General features: G+C 37.2%; 2 protein-coding genes across 5 annotated transcripts in view; one reads left to right on the plus strand and one right to left on the minus strand.

Annotated features, from left to right (window-relative positions):
* The window catches only part of LOC129727720 (nuclear receptor subfamily 2 group E member 1-like), a 27,002-nt gene extending 8,119 nt beyond the window's left edge, over positions 1-18,883 (minus strand). The window contains exons 1-3 of one of the 4 annotated variants that reach the window (XM_055685813.1): positions 18,653-18,883; positions 3,929-4,076; positions 3,718-3,833 (exon numbers count right to left, since the gene is read on the minus strand). In XM_055685813.1, the coding sequence (XP_055541788.1) occupies positions 3,718-3,833; positions 3,929-4,074 (262 nt within the window). In that variant the 5' untranslated portion in view covers positions 4,075-4,076; positions 18,653-18,883. Of the gene's footprint in view, positions 1-3,717; positions 3,834-3,928; positions 4,077-18,407 lie in introns of all 4 variants that reach the window. The other 3 variants (XM_055685815.1, XM_055685814.1, XM_055685812.1) reach the window with 3 other exon arrangements.
* A 6,339-nt stretch (positions 18,884-25,222) lies between these two features.
* Positions 25,223-27,667, plus strand: LOC129727411 (polypeptide N-acetylgalactosaminyltransferase 35A). Its single transcript, XM_055685236.1, has 4 exons — positions 25,223-25,406; positions 25,522-26,046; positions 26,103-27,402; positions 27,459-27,667. Exons 1-4 carry the CDS (start codon positions 25,384-25,386, stop codon positions 27,588-27,590), a joined length of 1,980 nt encoding a protein of 659 aa, XP_055541211.1. The 5' UTR covers positions 25,223-25,383; the 3' UTR covers positions 27,591-27,667.
* The last annotated feature ends 274 nt before the right edge of the window (positions 27,668-27,941 follow it).

Raw genomic sequence — 27,941 nt, forward strand, 5'->3', positions numbered from 1 at the left:
GAATTTTCATGAAAGCATTCCTAAGAGTATCTATTTTCAATACAAGCTAAATAACTTTTGTTATTCTTGTTTTTACAAAATCAAATATGAATACCGTTTCGTGAACCTCTTACTGTAAATAGCTTTGAAAAGTAATTGTTTTCGTTTGTTTAACCAAAACAGATCAAAGTGGTCCAAATCTTACAAAACATGAGCAATAAATATAGTGATAAGACTATTTACATATTAAAAAGTTAGCGATTAGCGATTAGCGAAAGTTCCGCTAATGTGGGTTTAGCGTTTAGCGTTTAGCGATTATCGAGCTAAATTTTCCGGTTAGCGACTTAGCGATTAGCGTCGCTAAATTTTCGGTTAGCGGTGCCCACCACTGATTAAAACAATTTAATTTGCTATGTACCAACAATCAATCTTGTTAATTTACAGCTTATTAAGCTATTATTAAGCGTATGTCGGCAGAATTTTAGAATTGTAAGAATTATAGAATTGTTCGTTGGGTGATGTTTTCAACAATTCAGAAAAAAATCTAATATGGGAAAAAAACTTCTGCAATTTTTGCATCAAAAAAGACAAGAAAAATATCTATAATATAATAAGTCTAGGTGATTTACCATAAATGCATGACTTGTGAATGTGAACAGGTTTTTATCCATTTCTCGAGAACAACAGGAAAACAATTTATGCTGAAAGTTTCGCCTTCACCTAATCAAAATACTATGAGTGCTTGAAGTTTGTCACTCAAACCGAACCTAGATAGAGATGAGTTTTAGTGTCTGTCTGTCCTTTTAATAGCGATTAAGAGTCTGAATTTCGTGCTTCAAACGAGGTGAGAAAAGTTCAGATGTCTGTTGCACTAACAACAAACAGGCGGTTGTTGATTCAGCAATTAAGAGTGCTTGAATGTAAATATATTTTTCGCTTTTTCACCGTCAATGCGGAACATCGACCTTCCAGGGGTGAGGGTTAAGATAGGACATCAGGGGGTGATATTTGGAAGGTTACAGTGACTGCTAGTTTCTTCGTGTGAAGGGTGAAACCGAGCAGCCGGCGCACTGTGGTACAGAACGACAATTTAGGCGGAAATGGAGTTTTCGATACATTTTTGTGATTTTAGAGCCATACTTTGTATGGCGAAGTTGCTTATTATAATTTGGACTACATTTAAACTGAGGTGAAAATTAGGGTGGTCCTAGAACCAACGAAATAAAGCAACTAAAATTTTTATTTGTGGAAAAATAAAATTTTATTTTCAGTAAAGTTGTAGATCACTTGATTTTAAGCAGCTTTGTTGAAGACTACTTTCTTGTAGCTCTTAAATTGACTGAATTAGAGCAATTTTGCCTAGGGTGGCTCTTAAAAAACGGTTTTTTCGCTCTATTTTGTTTAATTCAATTTTCTCAGTAAAATTATGTTCAGATGACTTTTAGAACTTTAAAAGACGCAACTTTTGGTGGCTATACTTTAACGATATATTTTATGGGTGAAAAGCTATTAAGCTTTTAATTTTTAAAATACGCCCTCTTCAACTGTTGATATCTCTGAATGGGGCAGATGAAAAAAATATCTTCTGGTTTTATTTGAAAGAGCAACTTTTGTACTTTATCATGAAAAAAAATTGGAGATAAATTATTTCTTAAAATCGAATAAAATAAGTTTGAATATGATCATTTTCAGTCGAAAAAGTAAGGTTTTTACAGCCTAGTTTTTTTATTTGATAAAACTGATGTGCATATTCTTCGGTAAAATTGAAGATAAGCTGATTTTCGAAACTTTTTACGTAGAATTACGTCTCATTTGATTTTCATTAAAATTTGTATACGTATCTTCAATTGAAAAAATTTCAAAATATTCAAATTTATATACGACACAATCTTTAAAATTACTTTCGGCAGTTACAAAACGATGAAATTGCTGTAAGCAATGCAAAAAAATACTTTTCTCTTCCGTTTATGCATAATTGGCAAAATTTAATGTTCGTTATTTTGAAAAGAAAGTTTTAATGTTTAATCAATTTTCGTGCTTCTGTTGGTAGATGTGACAAACTTTCGCATTGGGCAGTACGTCGGTTGTTTAGCGAAATGACGGGATCGGATGTTAGCAGAAGCCTCTTGAAAACGTCTTCAAATGCTCTTTAAGAGCCAGTCGGATAGAAGCCTGACGGTCTTTCAGTATGGTATTACTCTTGCTGACACGACATGAAGGCTTTGGCAGTGTCAAACGATAGCTGATAGTTAATAAAAGCTCCATAGTTCGAATTCGAGCGTGGAGTGGTGACGAAAATTCACCAACACATCTTTACTTCAAAATGTACATCTTCAGAAGTTTTGAAAACAATATATAGAGAATTTTGCCTTAGACGCGAGGTTCAGCGTAAAATACTAGTTACATGAAAAATCGTTAATTTATCAGATATGGTAATGCTACTATCTATCAGTCAGTTCAAGAGATACGAATTTTTTTATTGCAAAGTTATCTTAAATTGATTCACTTTCAACTTTACCGAAGCATATGTACATCAGTTTTATCAAATAAAAAAACTAGGCTGTAAAAACCTTACTTTTTCAACTGAAAATGATCATATTCAAACTTATTTTATTCGATTTTAAGAAATAACTCATCTCCAATTTTTTTATGATAAAGTACAAAAGTTGCTCTTTCTAATGAAACCAGAAGATATTTTTTTCATCTGCCCCATTCAGAGATATCAACAGTTGAAAAGGGCGTATTTTAAAAATTATAGCTTTATAGCTTTTCACCCATAGAAGATATCGTTAAAGTATAGCCACCAAAAGTTGCGTCTTTTAAAGCTCTAAAAGTCGTCCGAACATAATTTTACTGAGAAAATTGAATTAAACAAAGTAGAGCGAAAAAACCGTTTTTTAAGAGCCACCCTAGGCAAAATTGCACTAATTCAGTCAATTTAAGAGCTACAAGAAAGTAGTCTTCAACAAAGCTGCTTAAAATCAAGTGATCTACAACTTTACTGAAAAAATTTTTTTGTTTTTCCACAAATAAAAATTTTAGTTGGTTTATTTCGTTGGTTCTAGGACCACCCTAATTTTCACCTCAGTTTAAATGTTAGACCAAATTATAATAAGCAACTTCGCCATATAAAGTATGGCTCTAAAATCACAAAAATGTATCGAAAACTCCATTTCCGCCTAAATTGTCGTTCTGTACCACAGTGCGGCGGTGGCATGTAGGTAGCGGCTGCTAAGTGAGTAAGTGTGGCCACGATTTTCCGTTCCTTTCGTGATCGAGTCCTTCTACAAATCGTGTGAAGTGGGGGGACAACTTTTCGCCGGATTCGGGCCACGTGTTCGCGCTCGCACTGACGTGATTGTTGCCCGTTGTGGTTGAATGTAAACATATTTTGTTCCGATTGCTTTTGGTACTTATGTCCTAATTGCACCATGAGAGATGGAAGTGATATGACAAGTGTTTGATTTCAGCTTGGCTTGCACATCCCCCTATGTCAAATGTCACTGGCATTCTGTTTGGATTGTCCAAGTACTTTCTATTGCTACCGTAGTTCACGCCGATGATTAAACAGTTGTTCATTTCACAAATAATGTTTGGGTATAACCTGCATTTGATCGATGATTTATTCAAACAAATAGGATTTTTTTACAAGGTGAACAAATTTCAAGTAAAAGAAAAACAATCATCCCTATACAAGACAACCGTTGATATGTGGGTATGACATTGACACTAACTTACCTTCTCGACGCATGTTCGCCTGGAGACACTTTGCGAACCGACACGCCTGGCACTGATTTCTCCTGGAGACATCAACGACACACTTGCCACCCTCCTTGCACACGTATTCCAGGTTTCTAAGTTTCGTAGCATTCGAAAAGAGAGAGTAACGAGAAGGAACATCGCGTCAATCATAACTGCGCTTCCACGTAGCAAGTTGGTGTCTATTTACAAGTTGTACCTTCTGATGCTCCGTTTGAAAAATCCCCGACAACCGTCGCACGAGGGTACGCCGTAATGTTTTCCCGATGCCCGATCTCCGCACACCTTGCAGAGGGCACCAGGACCGTTCGCGATCTTAAGGGCTGGCTCAACCATATCTGCAATTTGAAAAGTTTTTATGCACCTTTATACTAGACAAATCAAAATAATATTTTCCAGAAAATGTGGAATTAAATATTGCGATTTTCATATATTTTAATAACACAATTAAACAATTGTTGCTTAAAAAACTTTTTTGCTTTGGAAGTATCCATCTTCTAACGGATGGACGACTTTAAGGATGTTATGTGAAATGTTTTACTGAATAAAAAATATGTTTTTGAGAAAAATTTGAGAAAACATTTACACTTAGAAGAGATAAAATATTAGCTAAGGAACATATTAAGTCAAGTCTAGCTCAACGAATTATGTGCTAAGGGAAACTTCGACAGAATTATCTTCAGCCCATCAAATAATCGTTAATATTGAAGCATTTTGTGGCAAAAATAAAACGTTCAATTTTTTCACACATGGTTTGGAAGAAAGAACAAGTGTGCTGGATAACTTTAAAATAACAGTTTTTGTGATGGAAAAGGCGTATATGGGAAAAGTGTGTGCATGGAAAAAATCATCGATAGCAGCAATTTCAGCATATGTTTGCGATATGAAAAATGTAAAAATATGCAAGATTCTGCTGCTACGGAAAGTTTGTTTTGATGGATTGGCTCGAAAAATAAATTCTTCTCTTCCAATCCGAACTGTGCGTATCCTTTCGGTCAAACGGCTGGAGTAGGTACTACCATTGATTATGCCGTGGCAGAAGTCAGAATGTCAGACCATCTAGACACACGCCTGATTAACAGTTGAATAATTGATACGGAAAGCATTAAATTTCCATCAACCTGCGGTATAGGTGCTCACTATTATGGCATTATGATTGCAGCCGATTGGCCGACCAGAAACGCTTCGAACCGGAACCAATGTAATTAGCGGTGGCATCGGAGAGGGTAGTCCGGGAGCGCGACAATGTTACGGTGCAGTGCAGGGTTTCGACATCTGCTGCGGCTTTCACGGGCACCCTTGCGGAAGGCAGATTTCGGACGGTATTACAAGCACTAATTCAACGAATCAAAACAAAGGCGCGTGCGGAAAATTGAACAGTAAACGTTTTGACTTTTTATGCCCTAACAGGAAAAGGGGAGAAAGATTGTGTGTGATATTCACTTTGATTGAAAGGTTTTAATAATTATTACATACTTGAATAGTAGCAATTTGATCTCAGGAGGAAATTTACAGCAGGTGCGCAAAGCAGTTTGAAACATTCTTTGAATGGGGTTGAACAAGTTTCCAAATAGGAAATTGAGGAACGAGGTTTTTTCAAACTCATCATGATTTTAAAAATTTCAACGTATATTCAATCGATCAACAATTGATGATAATCAATGGATCAATCGATGTTCGTTGTGGTGAAAAAAAATTTGCATATAATATAGTCACTGTGAAAATAGTCACCTGAAGGGAAATGACAAATGAATGATGCATAATATTGGTTAGAGAGTGTTAAATTTTAAGGGAGTATTTTTTACTTCCGGTGACTGTCAGAAAGAGCAATACGTTTACAAACAAAACAACAATAAGTAGTACATTATTTTAATTGAAAGCCTCAATGATTCAAGAAATATGAGGGCTCAAAATAAAATAAAATTCTATAGAAAACTCTTCGACAGAGTTGTTACTTATAAAATGTGCCACAACTTTGTTAAAAACAGAGCAGATTTTTAAATGCAAAAATGAGAAAAGTGATATTCATTTATCACTTTTAGGTGAAATCATTAAATTGAAACTTCTATAAAATATAGAATGATTATTGGAACAACTTTGCTGAAAACTATAAAATCATGTTCTGGATCAAAATAATTTCGAAATTATCAGTTTCTGATGTGATGTGCTATTAAACAATTTTTTATTAATTGTAAAAATCCAATTCATGTTATTTTGCAGATTTTATAAAATATACATTATTTAAACGCAGTCGGGTTTTTTATGAAACGTTGTTGAACAGTCCTTTAATTACGGTAAAAACGAAACTAAATTAAAGCTGGAGTAGCTCATTATAAAATGATAGGGATAACAGGGAAGCGAGTTCTTTACACTCAACTCAAGAGCGCAAATATTTTACAGTTCAAGTTATGTTTTTTCTTAGTTGTTTTTTTTTCGGAAATATTAGAATTGTCCATCGATGCGAAATTTTGTAATATAAAAGTATAAAAAATAGAGCAAGAATAACTTAAACTTTGTTTAAGTAAATTTACCAACAAAATTTAATAATAAGTGAAATGTACATTTATGATACTTGAAGGTTAAGTTTACAGAAACAATAATTTATAGCAAATCCGACGTCAATTAACTCAAATATATCGTTTAATCTGATCATAGAGTTCGTATTATGATCGAAACGGGGTGAATCATGATCGGAACGAACAATGTATTATAATTGGACCAGCCATTTTATTTCAGATTTCTTTGAAGTCAAGTATTTTTTTGGATAAACAATTTAATTGTTTTTTTTTTTAATAATTCAAAGCGGGCATTCTCAAGGAAAAAAATTATAACAAAAACTTTTCCATGAATTGTACCAACGCACGTGTAATCCGTCATTATTTCATGCACAGGCCGAGTAAAGCGGTGAAGTCTTAGAAGTAAGCTGTTCAGATCATGATACAAAACAAGCCTTCGTGTGTCACCAATAACTCCAACTTTAAAGCAAATATTTCGCACAAGAAGCGTTACTACATGAAATGTTTTTGCTGAAAAATACACTGTCTTTCGAATATTTGATTTCATTATATCTACTTGAAAACAAGGCATGATATTAAACGTATAGGTGAATTGTGCTTGAAAGTTTCTTAAAATTTTTTGTCTGTAGTATCACTTAAAAAATCTAAATGAAACTTTCTGAACATCACAGGGAAAGTTGTTGTTGATATCGGAGCAGAATCGCGCCAAATGTCTTATGGTCAAATATCGACCATTTAATTAGAATGAAACTTTGCACACGTATTAGACCCATGAGTTATTTTCTGAAAGGACGTATGCGTTTTAGGATAGGTTTTATTCAAAGCATTGTAGCTCAGAAACCTTTGGTTGTATAGTTGTAAACAGATCTCAAGCAGACTTTTCCGGTTTTTCTAGTGGTTGTAGGCCTGTCTCAAAATCATCTGGTACCTCTGGTCTACACAATCGAAACGGTCAGTCGGGTGGTCCCAACGAAGATGTTTGACGGAAGAGCTCCGTCCGTGTCCAAGATTGTACGGGTCTGAGTCTCGTCTGGATGAGGTACATTTTTTCCTAGGCATAAGTTACATTTTCTGTTTTTGGTCATTTTTGCATATGCACTGCCTGCTTTACAATAAACATAAATGTAGTCACAAGACAAAGCCATAAAATATGTTCATGAAGTTTTTCAATCCTTTTGTTAACAAACCTGTAAATTCACAGATATAATTGTATATTTTATAGCAGATATGCAATGCATCAAGCAATATGAAGATTAACAAAATATCGTCACATTCGGATTTTTCTTTTTTAACAGTAAACTCCCAATTGTCTGTGTTAGAAAAAAACTTATTTGAAGAAAAAAATTAGTATCGCTCTAATACTAAGGGACCATCCATTAATGATGTCACGCGTTTAGGGGGAGGAGGGGGTTTCGATTATTGTGACATTTTGTGACATATGGGGGAGGGAGGTTAGCTTGAGTGTGACATCACATTTCAACTCAAAAAATAAATAAATAAAAAAGTCACATACCTAACCACAAAGTTCATCTCAGAACTATTTATGATATTTGCTATCGGGGGAATTCGGCTAAGCGGTCTTTTAATTTGGAACAATTCTTTGATTCTGTCCAACGTTTCAACACCGGTTGGTGACTTCATTAGGGAAAAAATGATAAGGTTCTTCGTCTTATGGCTTTTTAAAGCTTATAACTGTGTGTTTGGTGCAGTTGTGTGGTGGTGACATTGATAATTTGGCTAACTATGAGAAATTATGTGGTTTAGACTGTTGTTTGTGGTTTTAAATTAAATATTTCTTACTGCTATTCTGTTTTGCGATTTAAAAATCTGTGTTTGTTCTAACTGGCTACGTTCACTTTTGGCTATTGGGAATAAATGATTAATTCCCAATAGCCAAAAGTGAACGTAGTCAGTTAGAACAACCACAGATAGGACGAGGCACCTTATCATTTTTCCCTGATGAAGACACCAACCGGTGTTGAAACGTTGGATAGAATCAAATAATTGTTCCAAATTAAAAGACCGCTTAGACGAATTCCCCCGATATCAACATTACGGTCTATTCCCAAATTATATGATATTTGCATGATTCATTTATAGTTCTACGATCCCTTTTTTGCTTAAGATTCGCTTATGATAAAATGACAATTTTTTTTTCTCGTTAAAAAGCATAATGTTCGTTAATTCTGTTTTACCGTTCATGTTCGTTTATGAATGACAGCGCAATTTCATCAATTTTTAGTGTCTCTCAATCCAATCAATACAAAAATTGTGACAAAACGTAAATAAGAATGCTTGGCTATTGTAACATGTGGAGAAGGTTTGGATTGCGAGATGATTGAAGAAGAGGAACTAAATATTGATGGTCTTTAAAAAATCAGCAATGATGCTGCAGTTACTGTCTCGGCTTTCTATGTCGTCGATATGCGACTCCATCAACAGCATCCTTGGACTAAGAACTAAACGCCTTTTCTAGTTATCTTCTATTATCTTCTTTTCCTTTTAGTTCCAGTTTTTCTTTCAGTAAAATCGTTCTTATTAAGATAAAATGCATTCCCAACAAAATTTTCGATTTTTCATCAATCATTACCAAAGAAGAGGGAGGGGGTATAAAAACGTGACGTAATAAAGGGGAGGGGGTCAAGGAAGTTGTGACAGCTTGTGACAAGGGGGAGGGGGGGAGTTAATTTTTTTCCAAATTTTGCGTGACATCATTAATGGATCGTCCCTAATCAAGCTCAGGTCCCCTTTGATATGCTATCAAAATCAAAATGTTCTATGAACCACATTTTTTTTGCAGACATAACTGGTCTCGAGGAGCGAACTGGCTTAACTAGCCAGTTAAAGTATGTTCGAGTCCCGGCTCGGAAAAGACTGCTGATGTCAGTAGGATCGGTAGCGCTAGCCCCGCCCCGTCTTGTACACTAACAGTGGGCTGCGAAGTATGTGTATAATGAACAAAAGGTCGTGTTTCGATACGGAATGTAGCACCAAGCAAAAGGCTTTGCTTTATTTTTAAGCTAATGAAATGGGAACTATGAAGTGTTGTTATAGGGGTTTACGACCGCACTAAAATCTTGAAAGATTATTTTTTATATAATGGAACAATGTTTTTATAATCTCAGACGTTTTTGAAAAGGGTTAAGTGGGGTAAAAGAGACCCTCGAAAATTTCGAGTCTAAAATCTGTTGAAAATACAAAAAAATGCTATAACTTTTAGTACGCTTAATCGATTTCTCTGCAAATAAATCTAGTAATTCTATCCTATTACTATAGTACCGTGGAATGGGGTGAAATTGATCACTTGAAAATTCGTGATAAAAAATATTAATTGAAAGATATTGCTCTTACAACACTAGGCAATGTGAATGTGTCCTTAAACGCAACTTTTGCATGATTCACATATCTGTCAAAGTTAACCCTTACATGCCCGGTGCAATTTTTCATATTTTCGAAAAATTCTTCTAACTCAGTCAAAACAAGTTTCCAAATAACGAAAAAGTATTGAATTTACTTAAAGTAATCTTAGTTGAAGGTTAATTACATTAAATTTGGAGATGTGAGTAAAGTTTGATAAAAGCTCAAAAAATGTAATTTTCAACAATGATCATTCCATACCATTAAAGAAATACTGATGAATTTACAGGAAACCACAAAGATTTTAATTTCAGAGCTAGTTTTTGAGCTTTTTCAACAAACCGAATTGAAATCGGTCAGACGACGATCAAATAAAACCAAATTTAGCAACAAGCAGCTCGTGAACCAAAGTAAACAAATTTTAACCTGAAATATCGTTATTTTCGTTTCCAAACTAGCTGTAAATGATATTTTTCAGTACTGAAATCTTCATTTATCTTCAGCATATCGAAAAAAGCACCTTGCCAAAAGAATGTATGGATTTCAATGGTGATTAATTTCACCCCAATTTACCTCATAGTACCTTATAAAATTTTCAAATTTATTTCATGAAGTAGACCATAGAAATTGCACCAATAGTCATAGAGGTTTACTGGAGCACATACCAGTACTTGTTTTAAAATTATACTATTTCGTGAAAAATGTACATGAAGCTAGTTAGGCTGATACAAATTTCGAATTCTTTTCATGTCCAAGGTTATCAAAGTTAGCAGAGGGGGTGGCAAAAAATAAATAACACCGAGACGAAAAAAAGAAATATCTTCGATCAAAGTTTGTGTGCAAGTTATAACGTTTGTAACTTGCACTCAAATAAATGTTCAAAAATAATTATTTATTTCGCTTGCTTTTCGACGACACTCTCGCTGTCACCTGACTTGTTTGTTGCTAAATTAAGCATTTATGCTGTCGAAAAACCAATGAAATGAACAAAACGGTTTGAGTTTTTTTTCCAATATTCAAGATTTTTGAAGTGGGGGGGGGGGGGGGGGGGGGGGAAGGGGGGTTGCGTAAAATGAAAGTAAAATTTGTAACGGCCTTAATTGGAAATTGTTATAAAAATTGATCAATTTTACCCCGTTCCATGATATCTGTCTTAGTTTTTTTTATCACCATCTGAAAAAAGTCCATTTTTTTCATTTTTTCACCGCAAACGTTAGTACATTAACACATATTTAATATTTAATATTTACCTAGCATCATCGGACAACCCAGTATAAGGACTCCAAACAACTGCCGCTGTTTCAAGAACTGCCGCTGTTTCAAGGACAGAGCGTACAAGTGTATAGTACAATGCTCGTAAGCAGTACGGATCACGGAACTCATTAGCAATTTTCATTATAAATCCCAGGTTCTTGCTTGCTTTGGAAATGATACTGCTGTAATGATCGTGGAATCTGAGTTCGGTATCCAGCAGAACACCGAGATCTTTTACAACCGTAACTCGCTCAATATCCTGACCGTTAATAGAGTAGTTGTATTCGATAGGGGCTTTTCTTCGGCTGAAGCTGATTACGGAGCACTTGGCAACAATGATACTGAGACGGTTACAATCAGTAACTGAGTGAACTACGGTTTAGATTTTTAGGTCATCAGCGTATACGATTCTACATCCTGGAGGAAGTGCCAAGCAGACATCGTTGTAATACAGCGAGAACAGTAAAGGTCCAACATTGCTACCTTGAGGTACGCCTGAAGTACTCCGGAAACCGCGAGATTCTGCGTTCCCTAATTTTACAGATGAATAGCGGTTTTCAAGGAACGATTTCAACCACCGGACGAAGGTAGTAAAAGCTCCAAGATGCTTTAATTTGGCTAACAGTATATTGTGATCAACGCGGTCAAACGCTGCCTTAATGTCAGTATACACTAGGGTGGGGAATCGTTATATGGAAAAAACGAAACTTGATAGCAGAAAGCCAGAACCAAGTTTTTTTTGTTCTATTTGGGACCCTAAACAATCCTAAATTTATCGGAATTCGATTGGTTTTGTCTCCGCTTGGCGCATTGCATTTCAAATTTATATGGAGATTTGTATGGAAAAACCAACTTTTTGCATTTTCCATTCTAAAGAGCTCAAAATGGCTCAAACCGTAGGTTTCATGATTACAAATGGTAGGTTTTTTGATGCCCAACAACTTGGCCGAAGACACTAAAGAGCTAGGGTGTTTCAAAAAAATACTAGAGCTGTTCAAAGTTGAGTATGTCAAAATTTATGTTGCAAATCATTTTTTCTGCCAACACTGCCAGTGTACCGGCGTCAGTCAGATTTCCATCAGAAGTAACCTCTGAAACACGTTGTAGATTCTACCTACGACTAGAATATTGACCTGACTTTGCTTGTTTGATCCAGCTGAGTGTATAAACTCGTTACGACAGGTTATTTCTGATGGGAATCCTACTGGCGCCGGTACATTGGTAATGCTGGCAGAAAACAAGATTTTCTGCATTTAAATCAACACACTCAACTTTGAACAGCTATAGCTCTTCTTAGGGACATCCTAGCTCTTCAGTGCCTTCTGCAAAGTTGTTAGGCATCTAAAATACTATACTTTTACATAATGTAGTGCATTATTAGATCATTATTGAGCTCTCTAGAAAGGTAAATGCAAAAAAGTAGGTTTTCCAAAAAAAAATTTCATACAAAATTGAAATGCAATGCGCCAAGCGGAGACAAAACCAATCGACTTCCGGTAAGTTTAGGGTTGTTTGGGGCCCCTAAAGGAACCAAAAAAACTTGGTTCTGGAAAATCGATCACTTTTCCCCACCCTAGTATACACCGTGTCGACTTGTGCTCCATTTTCCATATCCACATGCAAATAACATGAAATAAATATGTTTCAAATATATGACGCGAAATTTTTTTTGTTCGTGGTATAATCAAACGTCACTGTACTCATATTAAGGTTGTACTCTATTATATATTATTCGATTAAATATCATTTTAGATTCGATTATTTATCGTAGGATTTTTTTCTATTTCAAATATGACTTTTCTTTCACAACTTTTGAACCACGTGTTCAATCATAAGAATTCATCAGTTAACCCTTAACTAGTCCGTTCATCTGATATCAGTTTTGTTCAAATCGGTTGTGTAGTTTCTGAGATGATAAAGTTTCGTGATTTTTACATTTTGATACATTACAGACGAAGTTACACTCCGATTACAATAAAATTCAATAGGGTGTTATGAGGCAATCAGAACTTTCATTTGACACTACCCAAGTAACCGTTTAGCCGTGAAAAATAGTTCTAATTTGGTTCTATAGTATAATATAGAAAATGTCTTACAAAGCCTAAAAGTTCTATATTCTACTTACGGGCTGTTCAAAAACCACTTTTGGCGAATATTTCGGTCGATATACTGCCTGCCCCCACTTTTGAACTACACCTATGAGAAAAATTTTGTTTATGTTTTGTTTTTTTTTTCTCTCGGGCAAAATAAAAGTTTTTTGCTTTCTTGCTTCCTCACACGTATCCGACCAGCTAACTGCTGACTCGTTGTTTTTTTCGTGTCGCTTTGTGAAGTCGAAGAAGATCCAGTTTCGAACCGCGGTGTTGTTGCATATTGAAGGCTTTCTGGTCTTCTGCGTTTACCCGTTGTTCCATCGTCTCGCTCGGTGAAACATTATTTTTACAGCCTATTAAAATCGCAAAACCGGTAGCAAGTGAATTCTCTTGTAATATACGAGAGTTTTCAAACTAAAATTGATGGTTTCTGCTGTTTTTTTCTTCGTTTTTTTTTGCTCGAACTAGGAGAATACAAGAGAAGTACCAAAGATGAAACATTCATCTTGCCAGACAGAACCGAAAGAGGCTGCGGAAGAGAACGATAACCTGACCATCAAGGTAAACAAATGCCTGTTGTTGCTGTCGCACGTTAATACGAAGCTGGATGCGTTGGCAGTTGTTTTAATAACCGGGTACGTCGTCAAACAACCCGATCAACGTTAAGTTAGTTGAATCACTTCAGCAGCCCGTGAAATGCCAATGTGGAATCCTTGGGGGACCGCTGCCGAGATGAAAATTTTATGAAGGCAACGGTTGCATCGATTGGGAAGATACACGGTCGCAATCGTTTCAATAAACAAGGCGCAACGGTGAATCTCCAGATAATCGATCACTTTTTTGATCGTGAATTCCTTCTGAAATGCTCCTGGACAGGAGCCACCCGCACTTTCGGTAATAACGAACCGAAGAGACTAGAAATGTTAAAATCGTAAAGTGATTCGAGGCAACTTGTTGCAGTTTCGTTTTTCTACGATTCATTTGAAACTGTTTTTCAAATATATTCTTAATATGAGCGGGGGCCTAGCGTGGTTGGTAACGTCTCCGCCAACCACGCTCGACGCCTGGGTTCGAATCCCACCGCCGACATAGGTGTCGATGGTTGTGAGGTGGCGTGATCCACTCACAACCAACCCAACTGGTTTAGATTCAATCCTACCCGACACCGGGAGATTTTCTAAGGCGAAAAATCTCTGGGATCAGCCTTCCATCGCATGAGGAAGTAAAGCCGTTTGCGCCGGTCCGTTAATAAACGGGTCGTGAGTTAGGGTCCTGGGTGTGGAGTCGCCTCCCTGGGCGTCGGTGATTGGCCACAACAGTGGCGGAACTAGACCGACGGAAAATAAGTGAGAATAAAAAATCACAGGAAGGTTGTGTGCAAAGCCACGACCGCAAGGTTGAAGTAGAATACTTTTACAAGAAAGATAACCCGGCTGCTTGCGTGTCAGTCATTTTTCCTAGTAAATAAATGTTGACCGCTCATTGGCAGTATTGAAAATTCTGTGCAAACGAAGTTGAAGTACTACTCAATTTCAGTTTGCACATATAAATACGGCCTCACTGAACAGGAAAAGTACAAACTCTTTGCGGCGCAAACAAGTTTCAACAGTCAGAGTATATGTACATGTGAATTCAAATTAAGATAATTAACTTTTGGTTAAAGCTCAGAACAAGAAAATATTAAATCTTCAATTCATTTGTTTGGTTGTCCTAAAAATGGTTCGATTTCTCCTACCTCTAGTAGAAGGCCCTTCTCCAGCGTCCCAACCAGAGGTTGGACACGTGTTACCTCTGGCTGCTTTTAAATTGACCTCCGTACTGGTACTTGGTTTCTTCGATGCACTCCCCCCATGTTGGTCCTTCGCGCGTTTCCGAGCATCACGCTTGTATTTGGCGTTCATATATTTAGACATAGCACTGAATACACTTCCGATGGATTTCTCAATAAATGCAATAAATGCACTCGTAGTCTCTTACCCGAGAATAATAAAACACTTCCAAGAAATGTTGCACTCACTAGTAAAAAGACAATTTTCACGTGTTTTAACGTGCTGGAGCACGAAATCTATGTCTGTGATAGGGAACCTTCACGTTCACGAGGCATGACTGGAGAAACGCATCTTATAATGCGGTAAAATTTTTAATGTCTTTTTGTGCAAATTATTGTACTCAGACAAAAACCTGTTTTGAATTGGATGAATTTTTAGTGAATAAACGTTAACCGTTTGTTATTCGAAGTTGGTCATGCTGATCGCAGCCTTTGCGCTGCCTCTACAGTGGGGGGATTACTAAATAAAGTAAAAATTGGACAACTACAACAGAATTTGATTGCATCCCGCACAGAATGTCTGCTTGTGTTGATGCCAGAAAATTATTAACCTTCAATTATTTTTTTATTTGCCTTGAAAAAAGCATTTTGCGGTTCAAAATCGGTTGCTAATTACAACCTTTGAGCTGCCCTAACATTGGGGGAATTGAGATACACGGACAACATGCACTGTGGAAGCTATTTCTACATTCAGTAAATTAGACGGGTGCGACAAATTTAAATTGCTAGGATGCAACACAGAATGCTTGCTTGCGTTGACAAAAATTATTAACTTTCAATGACTTGTTTATTTGCCTTCAAAAAGGCATTTTGATTTCCAAAATTGGATTTCCTGATGGCAATCTTCATGCTGCCCGAACACGGGGGGAATAATGGCTGTCTGGCGACACACGCTGAGAAAAACCGCGCTGCTCCTGAGACGTGGTGACCAACCACAGGGCTAGTACTGCTGCTAAGGAAGGACGACTGCTGTTGTCGCTGTCTAGAACTATTATGAGCGGCTCCGGCTGAAACAGGCTCTTATATAGGCCAAATAGCATGTTTTCAATTGCAAGGTATATAATCTTGTCGACCGTGCTTGGGAAGCAAGCATATAACGACCAATCAGAGGTCGAATTTTTAGTTTTGACAAGGCTTCACTATTTTCAATAGTACAATAGTGTGAATAATAAAATTACAATTATCTTATTTTGGGAAGAATCTTAGAAGATTTTTACAATCTATTGCTGCAAGAACGAAGGAAATCCAACGAATACTAACCGATTTATTAGCATTTGAAATTGGACATATTTTTCACTTTTTTCGGTTTTAGATTTTCATTTCACATCCCTATGTAGCCGAACTTCCTGAGAGAAGTATTCTACTTCAAAAAAAAAATATTCTAAATACGGCCGTCCTATGAATTTGACGAGCAAAAACGAATATTTCTGTTTTAATCAATATCACATATTTTGCTATTTTTTTATTGCATTCCCTTATTTTACAGGTAGAGTATGATGTTATGATACACTGTAATTTCTTCATGAACTTGTTATACAGGTTATGAGTTTTTTGCCGGAAGAGTATGATGTACAAACAAACGTTTGTTCGCGAACTTGTATAGCAAATAACTTACAAACTCCAGATTATAATAAGACTCTTGGTCATAGAAATCATCAACTTCAACAGCTTGGAAATCAATTTCTTGATATAAATCGGCATTTATTTGCTGATCTGCTACTGATTGCACAGTACTAGTGCGTAGTTTGATTTTACTGTCTTAGGCAATACGGTCAAAATTTCGTAACTTACTTCGTGAACAGCTACCCTTCAAAATTTTTTGCCACTTTTCCATTCTATCCATTGTTTTTTATTTGTTTTTGTCTTCAAAATCGTAAACATTCACGTATACGTTACTTAGCCTAAAGCTACAGGGCTTAAAAGTTCTAAAATATAGCTTTATACACCCATAAAGGGTCTATTTCACGGCTTCAAGTCTACAGTGCTTATTGGCATTTGAAAACATTCTTTACAGCTAATATGCACTCAAATGCTGTTATGTGTTTCTTATATGGCTTAAAATAGTGCTTGATGGTTACCTGGGTAATTTTGTGGAAATCGGTTCAGCCATCTCTAAGCAAAGTGAGTGAGTTTGGGTAGTCTTCGGAATATGCTTCTTTTCATTGCTGGATTTCACATTTTTAAACATAACAGGCAAAGTAAAAGTCCGATTGCAAAAGAAATTATTAGGGTCTCAGACCTTCCATGTGACACTGATTTTATGAAAATCGGTCCAGCCATCTCTGAGAAACATGAGTGAGAATAAATAGAGAACTAGTTTCTTGCCATAACTTTTGAACCACATGACCAATCTTTATAACATTCAAATCTTAAGAGTTTTTTAGGTAGCCCGTTCATTTAAAATCAATTTTGTTAAAAACAGTTGTGTAGTTTCTGAGATAATGAACTTTCGTGATTTTTACACTTCGATAAATAACATACAAACTAAAAATCCGATTACAATAAAATTCAATAAGGTTTTATAAGGCAACTAGGCCTTCCATTTGAGAATAACTAATTTTGTGGAAATCGGTCCAGCCATCTCTGAGAAAATCGAGTGAGATTGAAAAATTGCACATACACACACAGACACACAGAGAATGCTCAGCTCGTCGAGCTGAGTCGAGTGATTTATACCATTCGGCTCTTTGAAGCACTTTTATATCTTTGGTTTTGCCAGTGATTGCTATACCTTTCTAGGAGAAAGGCAAAAAGAAGCAAAATATATAATTTTGTATCATTAGTTAGATTTAAATATCAACTGAAATTCTTGCTCGAAAAATGCGTGTTGCGCAGGCGAAAAATTAAATTCCAAAAGCTGTGTAAAAACGAGCATAAATACCGAAATACGCATAAAGCAATTGTAAAACAATTTGTATAGAGTTTTTGACAGTCATTTCAGTCATTATAACATCGGTAAGATACAGAAAATCAAACGTTTTTAATAGTCTGTGAATATTAGGGAATTTGGTTTTGTAAACACATACTGGACACTATGAAAAAACATAGAATCAGACTTCGCTAAAAAAAACGTGTAAAAAACTGCTTTGATTCAAAGATCCACTAACAAAACTACGTAAGATTGAAAATCCGTGTGGAAAATGTAGTGTAAATTTTAATATATCAAATTCGTAAAAACAGCTTGCAAATAAGTAACTTTGGTATTCATTTGTTTTATAACTATGTTCGATTTAGTTTCTGTACGGTTCTTGGTTCGTAGCTCTTGAAGACTGTTAAAGTTAGTATGATTGTCGTATGATAAAAAAAAGCATAAAGCGGGTTTTTATGCACTTTTATTTGATACTGATAAGTTACCGCATTAGAAAGACCATTCAATAACAAAAGCAATAGCTCAAATTGTAAATAAAAATATTCAAATAATGGTTATAACATGCATTCATGATTTCAATATGTATTTTTTATAAATGAAAACTTTTTAAACTGAAACAGTTGGAGGTGATCAAGGTAAAAAGTTTTCACTAACACCTAGTATTTTAAAATATTTACTGGTTTTTAGTGGATTATAATTAACTCTAAACATAACAAATAAAAAACAAACAGTTGTGAAAATAAATTAAATACTTTGATTATTCTACCAATTGGAGAGAACCGAATATTGTCACTTTTGTGTGGAATTAACAACGATACGCACAATATTAAAGTATATGTTTTACACACTCATCAATAAATGTTTTAGTATACATTATTCTATTGAAACAGTTTATTACACTCCGTTTATAATAAACCTCTTTCAGGGACGTTTGACTGTTATCTCTGTCAATCCTTTCAAGAACACTTCAATCAAATCTGTAGTTCAATTTACTCACATCAAATTTCCCAGAACACTGAACTAAACGACGCACAGCACTGCCTAACCGTACCGTTTGATATCCAACAAGCAATTGAAATGGTCGAGTAGTTGACACTTGCCCGAAGTCCTTCAGACCATTACACCGTGATCCATTGCACGCCTTTTTGCTGCCACAGTAACGACTACCGCAGGAAGCACATCGCGAGACCACTAGGCCAGCGACCACCGACAGTTCAGCATGGTGTCAAATATGTTGCACCAATCGCACACGCATATCTGCTTCATTAATATCCTGTTTCTTTTCCACGCGCTTTCACCGCACGGCTCGAGTGTGAAGCGCTGGCAGCAAACGGTCGCGTATCGCGCATATTCCACCCAGCTGGGAAAAGTAGGTGTGGTTTGGTCTTCTCGCAATCAACGTTGACTTTTCGCCCCTTGATGATGTAGTTTAAAATAATAAGAGCAGCGCCACGGAAGGACTGGCATATTGTGCGGTGAGATGAAGAGCAAGGAAAATGAGCGCGATAGTGCGAGCTCAAAGCGCCCTGATCTGCGTATACAGCTGCCACTCATACCTTGTGCTGATGTTGTTGTGACTGAAAAGGCAGGATAATGGTGGTCATTATTTAAACATACCGCTAGTCATCCTTCCCAATAATTCCTGTCTGAGGAGTATTGTTAAATCGGTTATGTGATTGCTATGCTAAACTGTGCATCCCTGGTTTATTATTTCTTTGGTTCAGCGCCCGATGTAATCCTAAACAAGTGTTGGGCGATGTTCAGTCCAACACCTGCAATGGCGGCGGATGGTGCTGAGAGAGCTAATCAGCTAGTGAGAGCATGAGCAGCAATAGCGAATATTGAGGGCAAACATGACCACGCTATGATGTTCTTTGTCAGTGAACTGCTTTCATTAAGCTCCTCCTCTTTTCGCGTTAATGATAAAACATTCACTGTGTCGAAAATTTCGTCCGTTTCTTCATTGCTCAATGCAATGCTTGAGAAAACCATGTGAAGGATTATACGATATCATAGGGATTTAGTAAAGTGGAAATCATCAATTATTGTTGCGATGAGGCGATAGTCATCGTTGTTCGTGTTAAAATAAGATTAGTCGCCGAACAAATATTTGAATATTTTGAAGTAGAATACTTCTCTCAGGAAGTTCGGCTACATAGGGATGTGAAATGAAAATCTAAAACCGAAAAAAGTGAAAAATATGTCCAATTTCAAATGCTAATAAATCGGTTAGTATTCGATGGATTTCCTTCGTTCTTGTAGCAATAGATTGGAAAATCTTCTAAGATTCTTCCCAAAAGAAAATAATTGTAATTTTATTATTCACACTATTGTACTATTGAAAATAGTTAAGCTTTGTCAAAACGAAAAATTCGACCTCTGATTGGTCGTCATATGATTGCTTCCCAAGCACGGTCGACAGAATCATATACCTTGCAATTGGAAACATGCTATTTTGTCTATATAAGAGCCTGTTTCAGCCGAAGCCGCTCATAATAGTTCTAGACAGCGACAACAGCAGTCGTCCTTCCTTAGCAGCAGTACTAGCCCTGTGGTTGGTCACCACGTCTCAGGAGCAGCGCGGTTTTTCTCAGCGTGTATCGCCAGACTGCCATTATTCCCTCCGTGTTGGGGCAGCATGAAGATTGCCATCAGGAAATCCAATTTTGAAAATCAAAATGCCTTTTTCAAGGCAAATAAACAAGTCATTGAAAGTTAATAATTTTTGACAACGCAAGCAAGCATTCTGTGTTGGATCCTAGCAATTTAAATCTGTCGCACCCGTCTAATTTACTGAATGTGAATTAGCTTCCACAGTGCATGTTGTCCGTGTATCTAAATTCCCCCACTGTTAGGGCAGCTCAAAGGTTGCGTTCAGCAACCGATTTTGAACCGCAAAATACCTTTTTCAAGGCAAATAAACAAATAATTGAAGGTGTATAATTTTCTGGCATCAAAACAAGCGGACATACTGTGCGGGAAGCAATCAAATTTTGTTATAGTTGTCTAATTTTTACTTTATTTAGTAAACCCCCCACTGTAGGGGCAGCGCAAAGGCTGCGATCAGCATAACCGACTTTGAATAACAAACTGCCCTGTTAGAACGCATTCACAAAGACAGTTAGTTCGACTATGCAGAGCTGATATGAAGTTGATTCACTCAATCAGCATGAACAGAATTTCGTCGTCTCCCAGTTGCCAAGATGCAACATGATGCAACACGCAACAGCGAGCAAACGAAATCGCTTGATGTTACAAACCGCAATACGGTTAGGGGTAAAATCGTTGCGTGTGTGAGAGCACCATCGGTGTTTATTCGCTGGATACATATGCGAATTGTGGAATAATTCGTCTGAAGAACATTAGGGAATGGAAAAACTGAGCTGAAAGGCATGGCCTATTTCGTAGCACCTTTCGGCTATAAAAAAGTGTTTCTGGGAAAACTAGCTACATTTATTAGTCGTCGTCGTTGACAGCAGTAGCAGCAGATATCAGCACTTAGCAGTAACAGACAATAGCAGCGGGTTGCGCCTGTGACTGCCTTCAAATTAAACAAATCACTTGCCCTGTGGTTGGTCACCACGTCTCATGCCTCTGCCAGGCTGAACGCCAACGCGAGCGATCAGGCGAGATTTTTGCCGTACATCAACCGGCACTTCTTCTGTGCTTAGACGCGCGTCATTTTTCGTTGTTGATATTATTCCCCACATGAAACGACGCGCTTTCGTACGATAGCGGCGTTATTAGCGGTAGATGCATTTGCCAACACTAACTCCAGTAAAGCCGTGTCTAATTTTCAATGTGAAAACACCTTTGTATTGTGTTGGCCGTGCGCATTAGGCCTCTGCCAGGCTAAACGCGAAAAGCGGCGCGAACCGATTCGCCCGGCCGTAGGTTAATGTACAGCCATAAGTAGAGCTGTGTAAAAGTATTCTACTTCAACCTTGCGGTCGTGGCTTTGCACACAACCCTCCTGTGATTTTTTCTTAGCAATAAAGTAAAACTAAGTTATTATCAATGGGTAACTAAATGAGTAATACAATAAAAGTATACAGGTCGATGTCCAAAATCTAGGACGGGATTACAGTCAACGTAGTTATTATTCATTAGTATGCCATAATGAAACCATCAAACTGGCAAACTACATTTTCAATATAAAATGCTGATCCGCTAAATTGAAATTCAAATCAGTCATGACTCAGTTCATTCGTCAGAGGAATTAAACAGTTAAGTTTTTTGTGAGTTGTTGACAAGATGAATAAAAATGTACCGTAATGCATCAAATTTCATACAGTTAAGCTATGATATAACTTCTTGCAAGAAAATTAACTAAAAAAGAATTTTTTCGTCGATCTTAAAGGTTTAACATGTTGATTATTTTATTTTTGTTGCAATTAAGTGCTATTTATACAGATTCAAACATGTGTTGTTTAATAAATTAACGAGAATTTAGAACTCGGCTTTGATTCAAATTCCGAACACTTCAATGTTATCACCAATGTCGTCTACGTTTCTGCGGTGTAGCTACACCGTGGACTACACTATATCCTATAACTGTTTTTATTTTATTTTACAGACTATCCCGGACTCCCCTTTCTCTGTTCCGGACAGTCCGCGAAAGAAACAGAGTGCAGTTTTGAAGAAACCAACATGTTCACACGTATGTGACAAAATAAAAAAAGCGTCAAAATCGGTTTGCTTTGATTATTATTATTGATTTTTGAAATTTTTGATTTTGGGAAATGGTCTTTTTTGCCTCTTTTCACCCTATTTTTGCGTATTTTTGGAAATATAGACCCTTTCCCGTGCCCTGCACAGAATGAAAATATCACCTATCGATTTATTGGCCAATTTTACATAAGAAATGCTATATTTGAGGTATCCAGTCCAGCGGCTTTTAATTAGTGGGAATTTGGATTCATTTTTGCCAGTGTGCGTTGGTCGAAAATTGACATCGCCAACCAGCGTTGCCGTTGCCTTCGCCATGTCAATGACAGCAGCCGACAACCGTTGGGAACGGTCGGCGGCAAAAATAGAAAAGATTCTATTTTTTGCAACAACAACAAGCGATGGTCGACCGCTGTGTTCTGATTGGTCGAAAAAGAACGAAACGGTAGCGGTTGACCACTGCTAGTCTGATACAGGTTTTACGCACACCATTGCAACTGCTCGGAAAGTGTTTTTTTTCAGTTGCAAAGTGTAGTCCGGGACGGTGAAGTCCTGCCGTAAAAACGAATTCGACATAAGAGATAGATAGGAAAACCGTCTCAACACTGATTGTCACGTTTTTCAATGCCTGCTGGATAAAGGATATTTCGTGGAACGAAATGATATACAATAATCATACTTTATCATTACTCTAGCTGTAGTAACGTGGTTTTAATTCCAAAGTGTTCGAAGTTTGAGACTGTTCTAAGTTTGAATCAAAACGGTAAGTTTATTTCGATATTTCAAGAATGCTGAGATCAAAATACAACTTGCCTCATCATTTTGAAGGCATTTTAAAGACTATTCGGGAAGTAATCTAATCAAGGTCTATATCTCTTAACTCCGTATTAGGTATAGAATTCTTACCCCAAAAAGGTCGTTAGTCTCTTTGACTATGCGATAAACAAATTGCTTATTGATTTATTGTTTCTTCGTCCTCGACGTAAAATCGTACAGACTCCATCTTAAACTAAGTGTCTAATTCGAGCTTTAAAAGACGCATATTCGTATAAACTGCTTAACCGGATATTTGGCTTCGTAAGAACGCCAGCATTGCAAATGTGTAGTACTGCCGTGTTCGCGCTGCGTCCTGTATTCCGATAACAGCGCTAGCGCACGTTCATGTGTCGAATTGGGAACCACGAAATATGTATGAGATGGCGTGACAGCGCCCCAGACGGCGTTGTCTCGCGACGACTGTTATTTGAATGAAACTTTGAAATGATCGTTTTTTGTGGTGATGGAGCTTGGTTTTAGTGTTACGTCTGTTAGTCTGTGCTAGCACCATCTGTTGCCGTGCCCGCGCTGTATTTCGACATCGGCGCTAACGTACGTGCATGCGTGTCAAATTTGGATGTGAGATTGCAAGACAGCAACCCAGTCGGTGTTGTCGTGCAATGACTGTTATTCAAATGGAAGTTTGAAATGATCGAGCTTTGCGACGTTGAAAGCAGTGTTTCGTCTGTTAAGGCCTAAACACAATAGATACGTTGCGGCTGCGTTTGCGGCAATTCGACAGATAGCCCACACAACTTCTGTCAAATTAACGTCAACCAAAGATAACTAGAACAAGATACGTAACTTCCAAATTTTTCATACATTTTGAACACGACCACTTTCCGACGGTTAGTGCTGCCATCTGATGACCTAAATTCTCATAAAATTGTCACTATGAGCAAAACCGATTTACCGTGCATATAGTCCGTCATCGATCGTTGAGCTGTTCAAGATTGTATTTGGAAAAGGTGTAGCAGTTTGGTCAGCTCGACGCTTAATGATATTAATGATATTAATGATAATGATATTGTCATTTTTTGCTTGGTTCAAAGATTTTTAGTTTAATTTGTTCTACTGAGGTTGATTATGCATTGTTACTGAATTTCCGCTTCAAAGATATCTTGAATGCTTTCCTGTCCTAACTTGATTTTGATAGATTCAACTATCTCAAGATCATCTTTCAAACTATTGGAGCAAACTGTTCGAACGATGCACTGTAAAATCAATGTAGGATGGTACAGCAAAAAATGAATGCGAAAGCTTGGGCACCGATTTGCTGCAGAGTTTTGTTCGAAGTTGCATATCTGTTCTGTGACCAAGTGGAGCAAGATCTCGGAAATGTAGGACGCTGAAAAACTGCTATGAACCGAGTGCGTTGGCGTAACTTTGTGAGGAAGGTGAAATCCTGAGAGATGTTTCACCTAAAGCCCTAGACTCTAGGCCTTTAGTTTCACCTAGCAATACTCAGAGGTAGAGATATGCGAAGAGTGTGTTGTGAGCCAAACGAACATATCAAAATTCGAGCCAAACGAACAAGAAAGGTAACACATTAAAGGGCTTGCAATAAGGTTCAATAAAGAATATATTTATTTTTACACGTTTTTCATGTTTTATTGCTAAAACATGAATTGAAAAATGGTCCAAAGTTGCTTCATCATAGTGATTTTTAACTGGTGGTTCACAAACCCTTTGTATGGTCTACAGAATAATGCTGAAAGTATATAAAATTAAACATAAACATAAAATTTAACACCTGCACGATTTTTGTTATGCACTTTATTATTCCCCAGGACTTCCACCGTCACCATCATCATACGAGCCGAACAAAATAGTTAGTGGACATTGCGCTTTGAGAAGAGATCAGACACCTCTGATATGTGAAACCTAGTTGCCAAATCAGTGTTTTTTTTCATCGCTTATCGCTCCCTCTGAGGATCTTTAGTTTCACCTGGACTGCGACTTTACCATTTGTACAAAAACAAATATTTCGAAAAAGCAGCGCCTCTATACGTCAGTTTTTGCGTGCAGTAGCAAATGTTTCATTTTTGTATCGAAATATTGATCTGGTTGTCAAAAGTATCGATTTTGATTTTTTTCATTACATTCGTGCTCGTTAATAATATTTGCAAACATGTTGCTTTCCACTTTCTTATTTCACGTTAAGTGAAATCATATCAATAAAACAGAATAATGAAAGATATTTAAATTGATATTAGAATATTTATTCTATTGGTTCACTTTCGAATGCCTAAGGATAATACAAAGAAGTAAGGAACAGCAAAACAAGTAACTTCCATCGACCGATATGATACGGCAATCAAATGCCCTTTCACCTATTGACGGTTGATAATTCAATTTAGTGTACCTGTTGCAAATTTCTAGAATCTCAAAAATGGTGAGCAAGTCATTCGTCTGGGGAGTTATCGTTGCTTCTTTGACCTGGTCCATCAGTTTATATCTGTACTGGAATCTGAACAGTGGTATAAACTCAGCATCTTCCGTTTCGGAAGCATATGCAGGGACAAATAATGGATCAAACGATGACAAGCAGATGCCTGTTGTAAGTCCGGTTGAGCAAAAAGGCAAAGTTAAGGAAACTCAATGGCAGGCTGGCAACCAGTTGGGACCTTTAGGTCGAAACGGGAAAATATCGAGTGACAAAAGCAACAGCTTTTTCAAAGATAAACTAAATCGGTTCAAGAAAGAGCAAAAATTCCGAAAGATGAGCCATCAATTGATTGAAGAAATGCAGCCTATTTTCCCAAATGGAACCGATGAGTTTGGAATGGTGCGCAATTCTGAAGAACAATTCATCAGAGATGTCGGTTACAGAAGACATGCATTTAATGTTTTAGTGAGCAACAAGATAGGACCGTTTCGTCCTGTGCCTGACACGAGGCATAAGTTGTAAGTATTGTTGTCGAATTCGCCGTATTATATTTGAAACTGAGAAACTGTTTCAGGTGCCATGAGCAAAGCTATGACAAGGTGCTCCCATCAGCATCGATTATAATGTGCTTCTACAATGAACATCTTGAAACATTGATACGATCGGTGATTTCGGTGCTTCGGCGAACACCTTCTTATCTCCTACACGAAATTATTCTCGTTGATGATTGCAGTGATTTGGATGAGCTAACAACGGAGCTCCCGAAGGAGTTAAAAAGTCTTCAAAGTTCTAAGGTAAGACTAATTAAAAATCCGGAAAGAGAGGGCCTAATGCGATCTCGAGTGTATGGCTCTCGAAACGCTACTGGAGATGTGCTGATTTTTCTCGACAGCCATATCGAAGTGAATGAAAACTGGATAGAACCATTGCTACAGCGGATTAAAATCAATGCAACCATTCTTGCAATGCCGGTAATCGACATTATCAACTCGGACACCTTTGAGTATACTTCCAGCCCACTAGTTAGAGGTGGTTTTAATTGGGGATTGCATTTTAAATGGGACAATCTACCGAAGGGAATGCTGGCTAAAGAAAGCGATTTCGTCGGTCCATTTCAGTCACCAACTATGGCCGGAGGGCTATTCGCAATAGATAGGCAATACTTCAAGAGTTTAGGCGAATATGATATGGGAATGGACATCTGGGGTGGAGAAAACTTGGAGATATCATTCCGAACCTGGCAGTGCGGTGGATCTATTGAATTGCTTCCATGTTCAAGAATTGGTCATGTTTTTCGCAAGAGACGTCCTTACGGATCACCTGATGGAACGGATACAATGGTTCGTAACTCGCTTCGGTTGGCGCTCGTTTGGATGGATGATTATATAAAATACTTTTATAAAAATCAACCGCAAGCGGAGCGCGTTGATGCTGGTGATATCACCAATCGGCAGGAATTGAGAAAAAGCTTGCAATGCAAGCCTTTCGAGTGGTATCTCAAAAATATTTATCCTCAGTTAAGGCTTCCAGGCGAAAAAACAACAGATAGTAACGTGTCGCAGCCAAAGTTTCAACCATGGCATTCAAGAAAACGAAACTACATCAGCAGCTTCCAGATACGGCTTGCCAATTCCAGTCTTTGTGTAACGACCGAAAGCGCTAAGGAAAAAAGTTTGTGGAAAAAAGGTTCCAAGCTTGTATTGCAGTCTTGCTTGAGAGTCAAAACTCAAATGTGGTACGAAACCGAGAAAGCTGAGTTGGTTCTCGGTCAGTTGCTTTGCTTGGAAGCTCCTTCTAGTGCAACAAGAGGTACACCGATTTTAAATAAATGCCACGAAATGGGTGGCGATCAGGCTTGGAAACATCGTAAAACGGTAATATTTATTGGTTTTGCATTTTCGCTCCAGCTAACGTTGTTCATTGATTTTAGAAAGGAACTCCGATCTATAACATAGCTTCGGGCAGCTGCCTGGCGGTAAAAGAAACACACAAAGGCGCTCTGGTGTCTTTGAATTTATGCGTAAACAGCGCAAGAAGTACGTGGGACTTAGTGGTCTCGTAGAACATAATTCCGTTTTCTTCCAAATGAAACAATGCTCGAATAGTTGTAATAAAACTCGTTTATTTTTTACCTACTAATCATTGACTGTTAACAGTTTGATTATTCTACGTAGTCAATAAGCGATAGCTATGGTTCCTTGCATATTTATTTTATTTATATCATTGCTATATTTATTTTGTTAATGTACCGTGTCTTCACATTGAATAATGAGCACAACAAGCATGCATTTTGCTATCAATGTGATAACGCATGTCGACCTTTTAAAATTCGTCTCATAATAACGCGTCGACCTTCCGGTGTTGACATACGTTTTAACCAACCGTGGACACGAACTCGTTTAGTTTCTTTAGG

The sequence above is a fragment of the Wyeomyia smithii genome, chromosome 3 (assembly GCF_029784165.1).
Source record: "Wyeomyia smithii strain HCP4-BCI-WySm-NY-G18 chromosome 3, ASM2978416v1, whole genome shotgun sequence".
In the NCBI taxonomy this organism is placed as follows: Eukaryota; Metazoa; Arthropoda; class Insecta; order Diptera; family Culicidae; genus Wyeomyia; species Wyeomyia smithii.

What these genes read in the sequence shown, in the direction of transcription:
- LOC129727411 (XM_055685236.1), top strand. Translation starts at nt 25,384, where the DNA reads ATGCCTAAGGATAATACAAAGAA. An exon ending in CCTAAGGATAATACAAAGAA is followed by an intron (nt 25,407 to 25,521) that starts GTAAGGAACAGC and finishes GCAAATTTCTAG; the next exon opens with AATCTCAAAAATGGTGAGCA. An exon ending in CCTGACACGAGGCATAAGTT is followed by an intron (nt 26,047 to 26,102) that starts GTAAGTATTGTT and finishes AAACTGTTTCAG; the next exon opens with GTGCCATGAGCAAAGCTATG.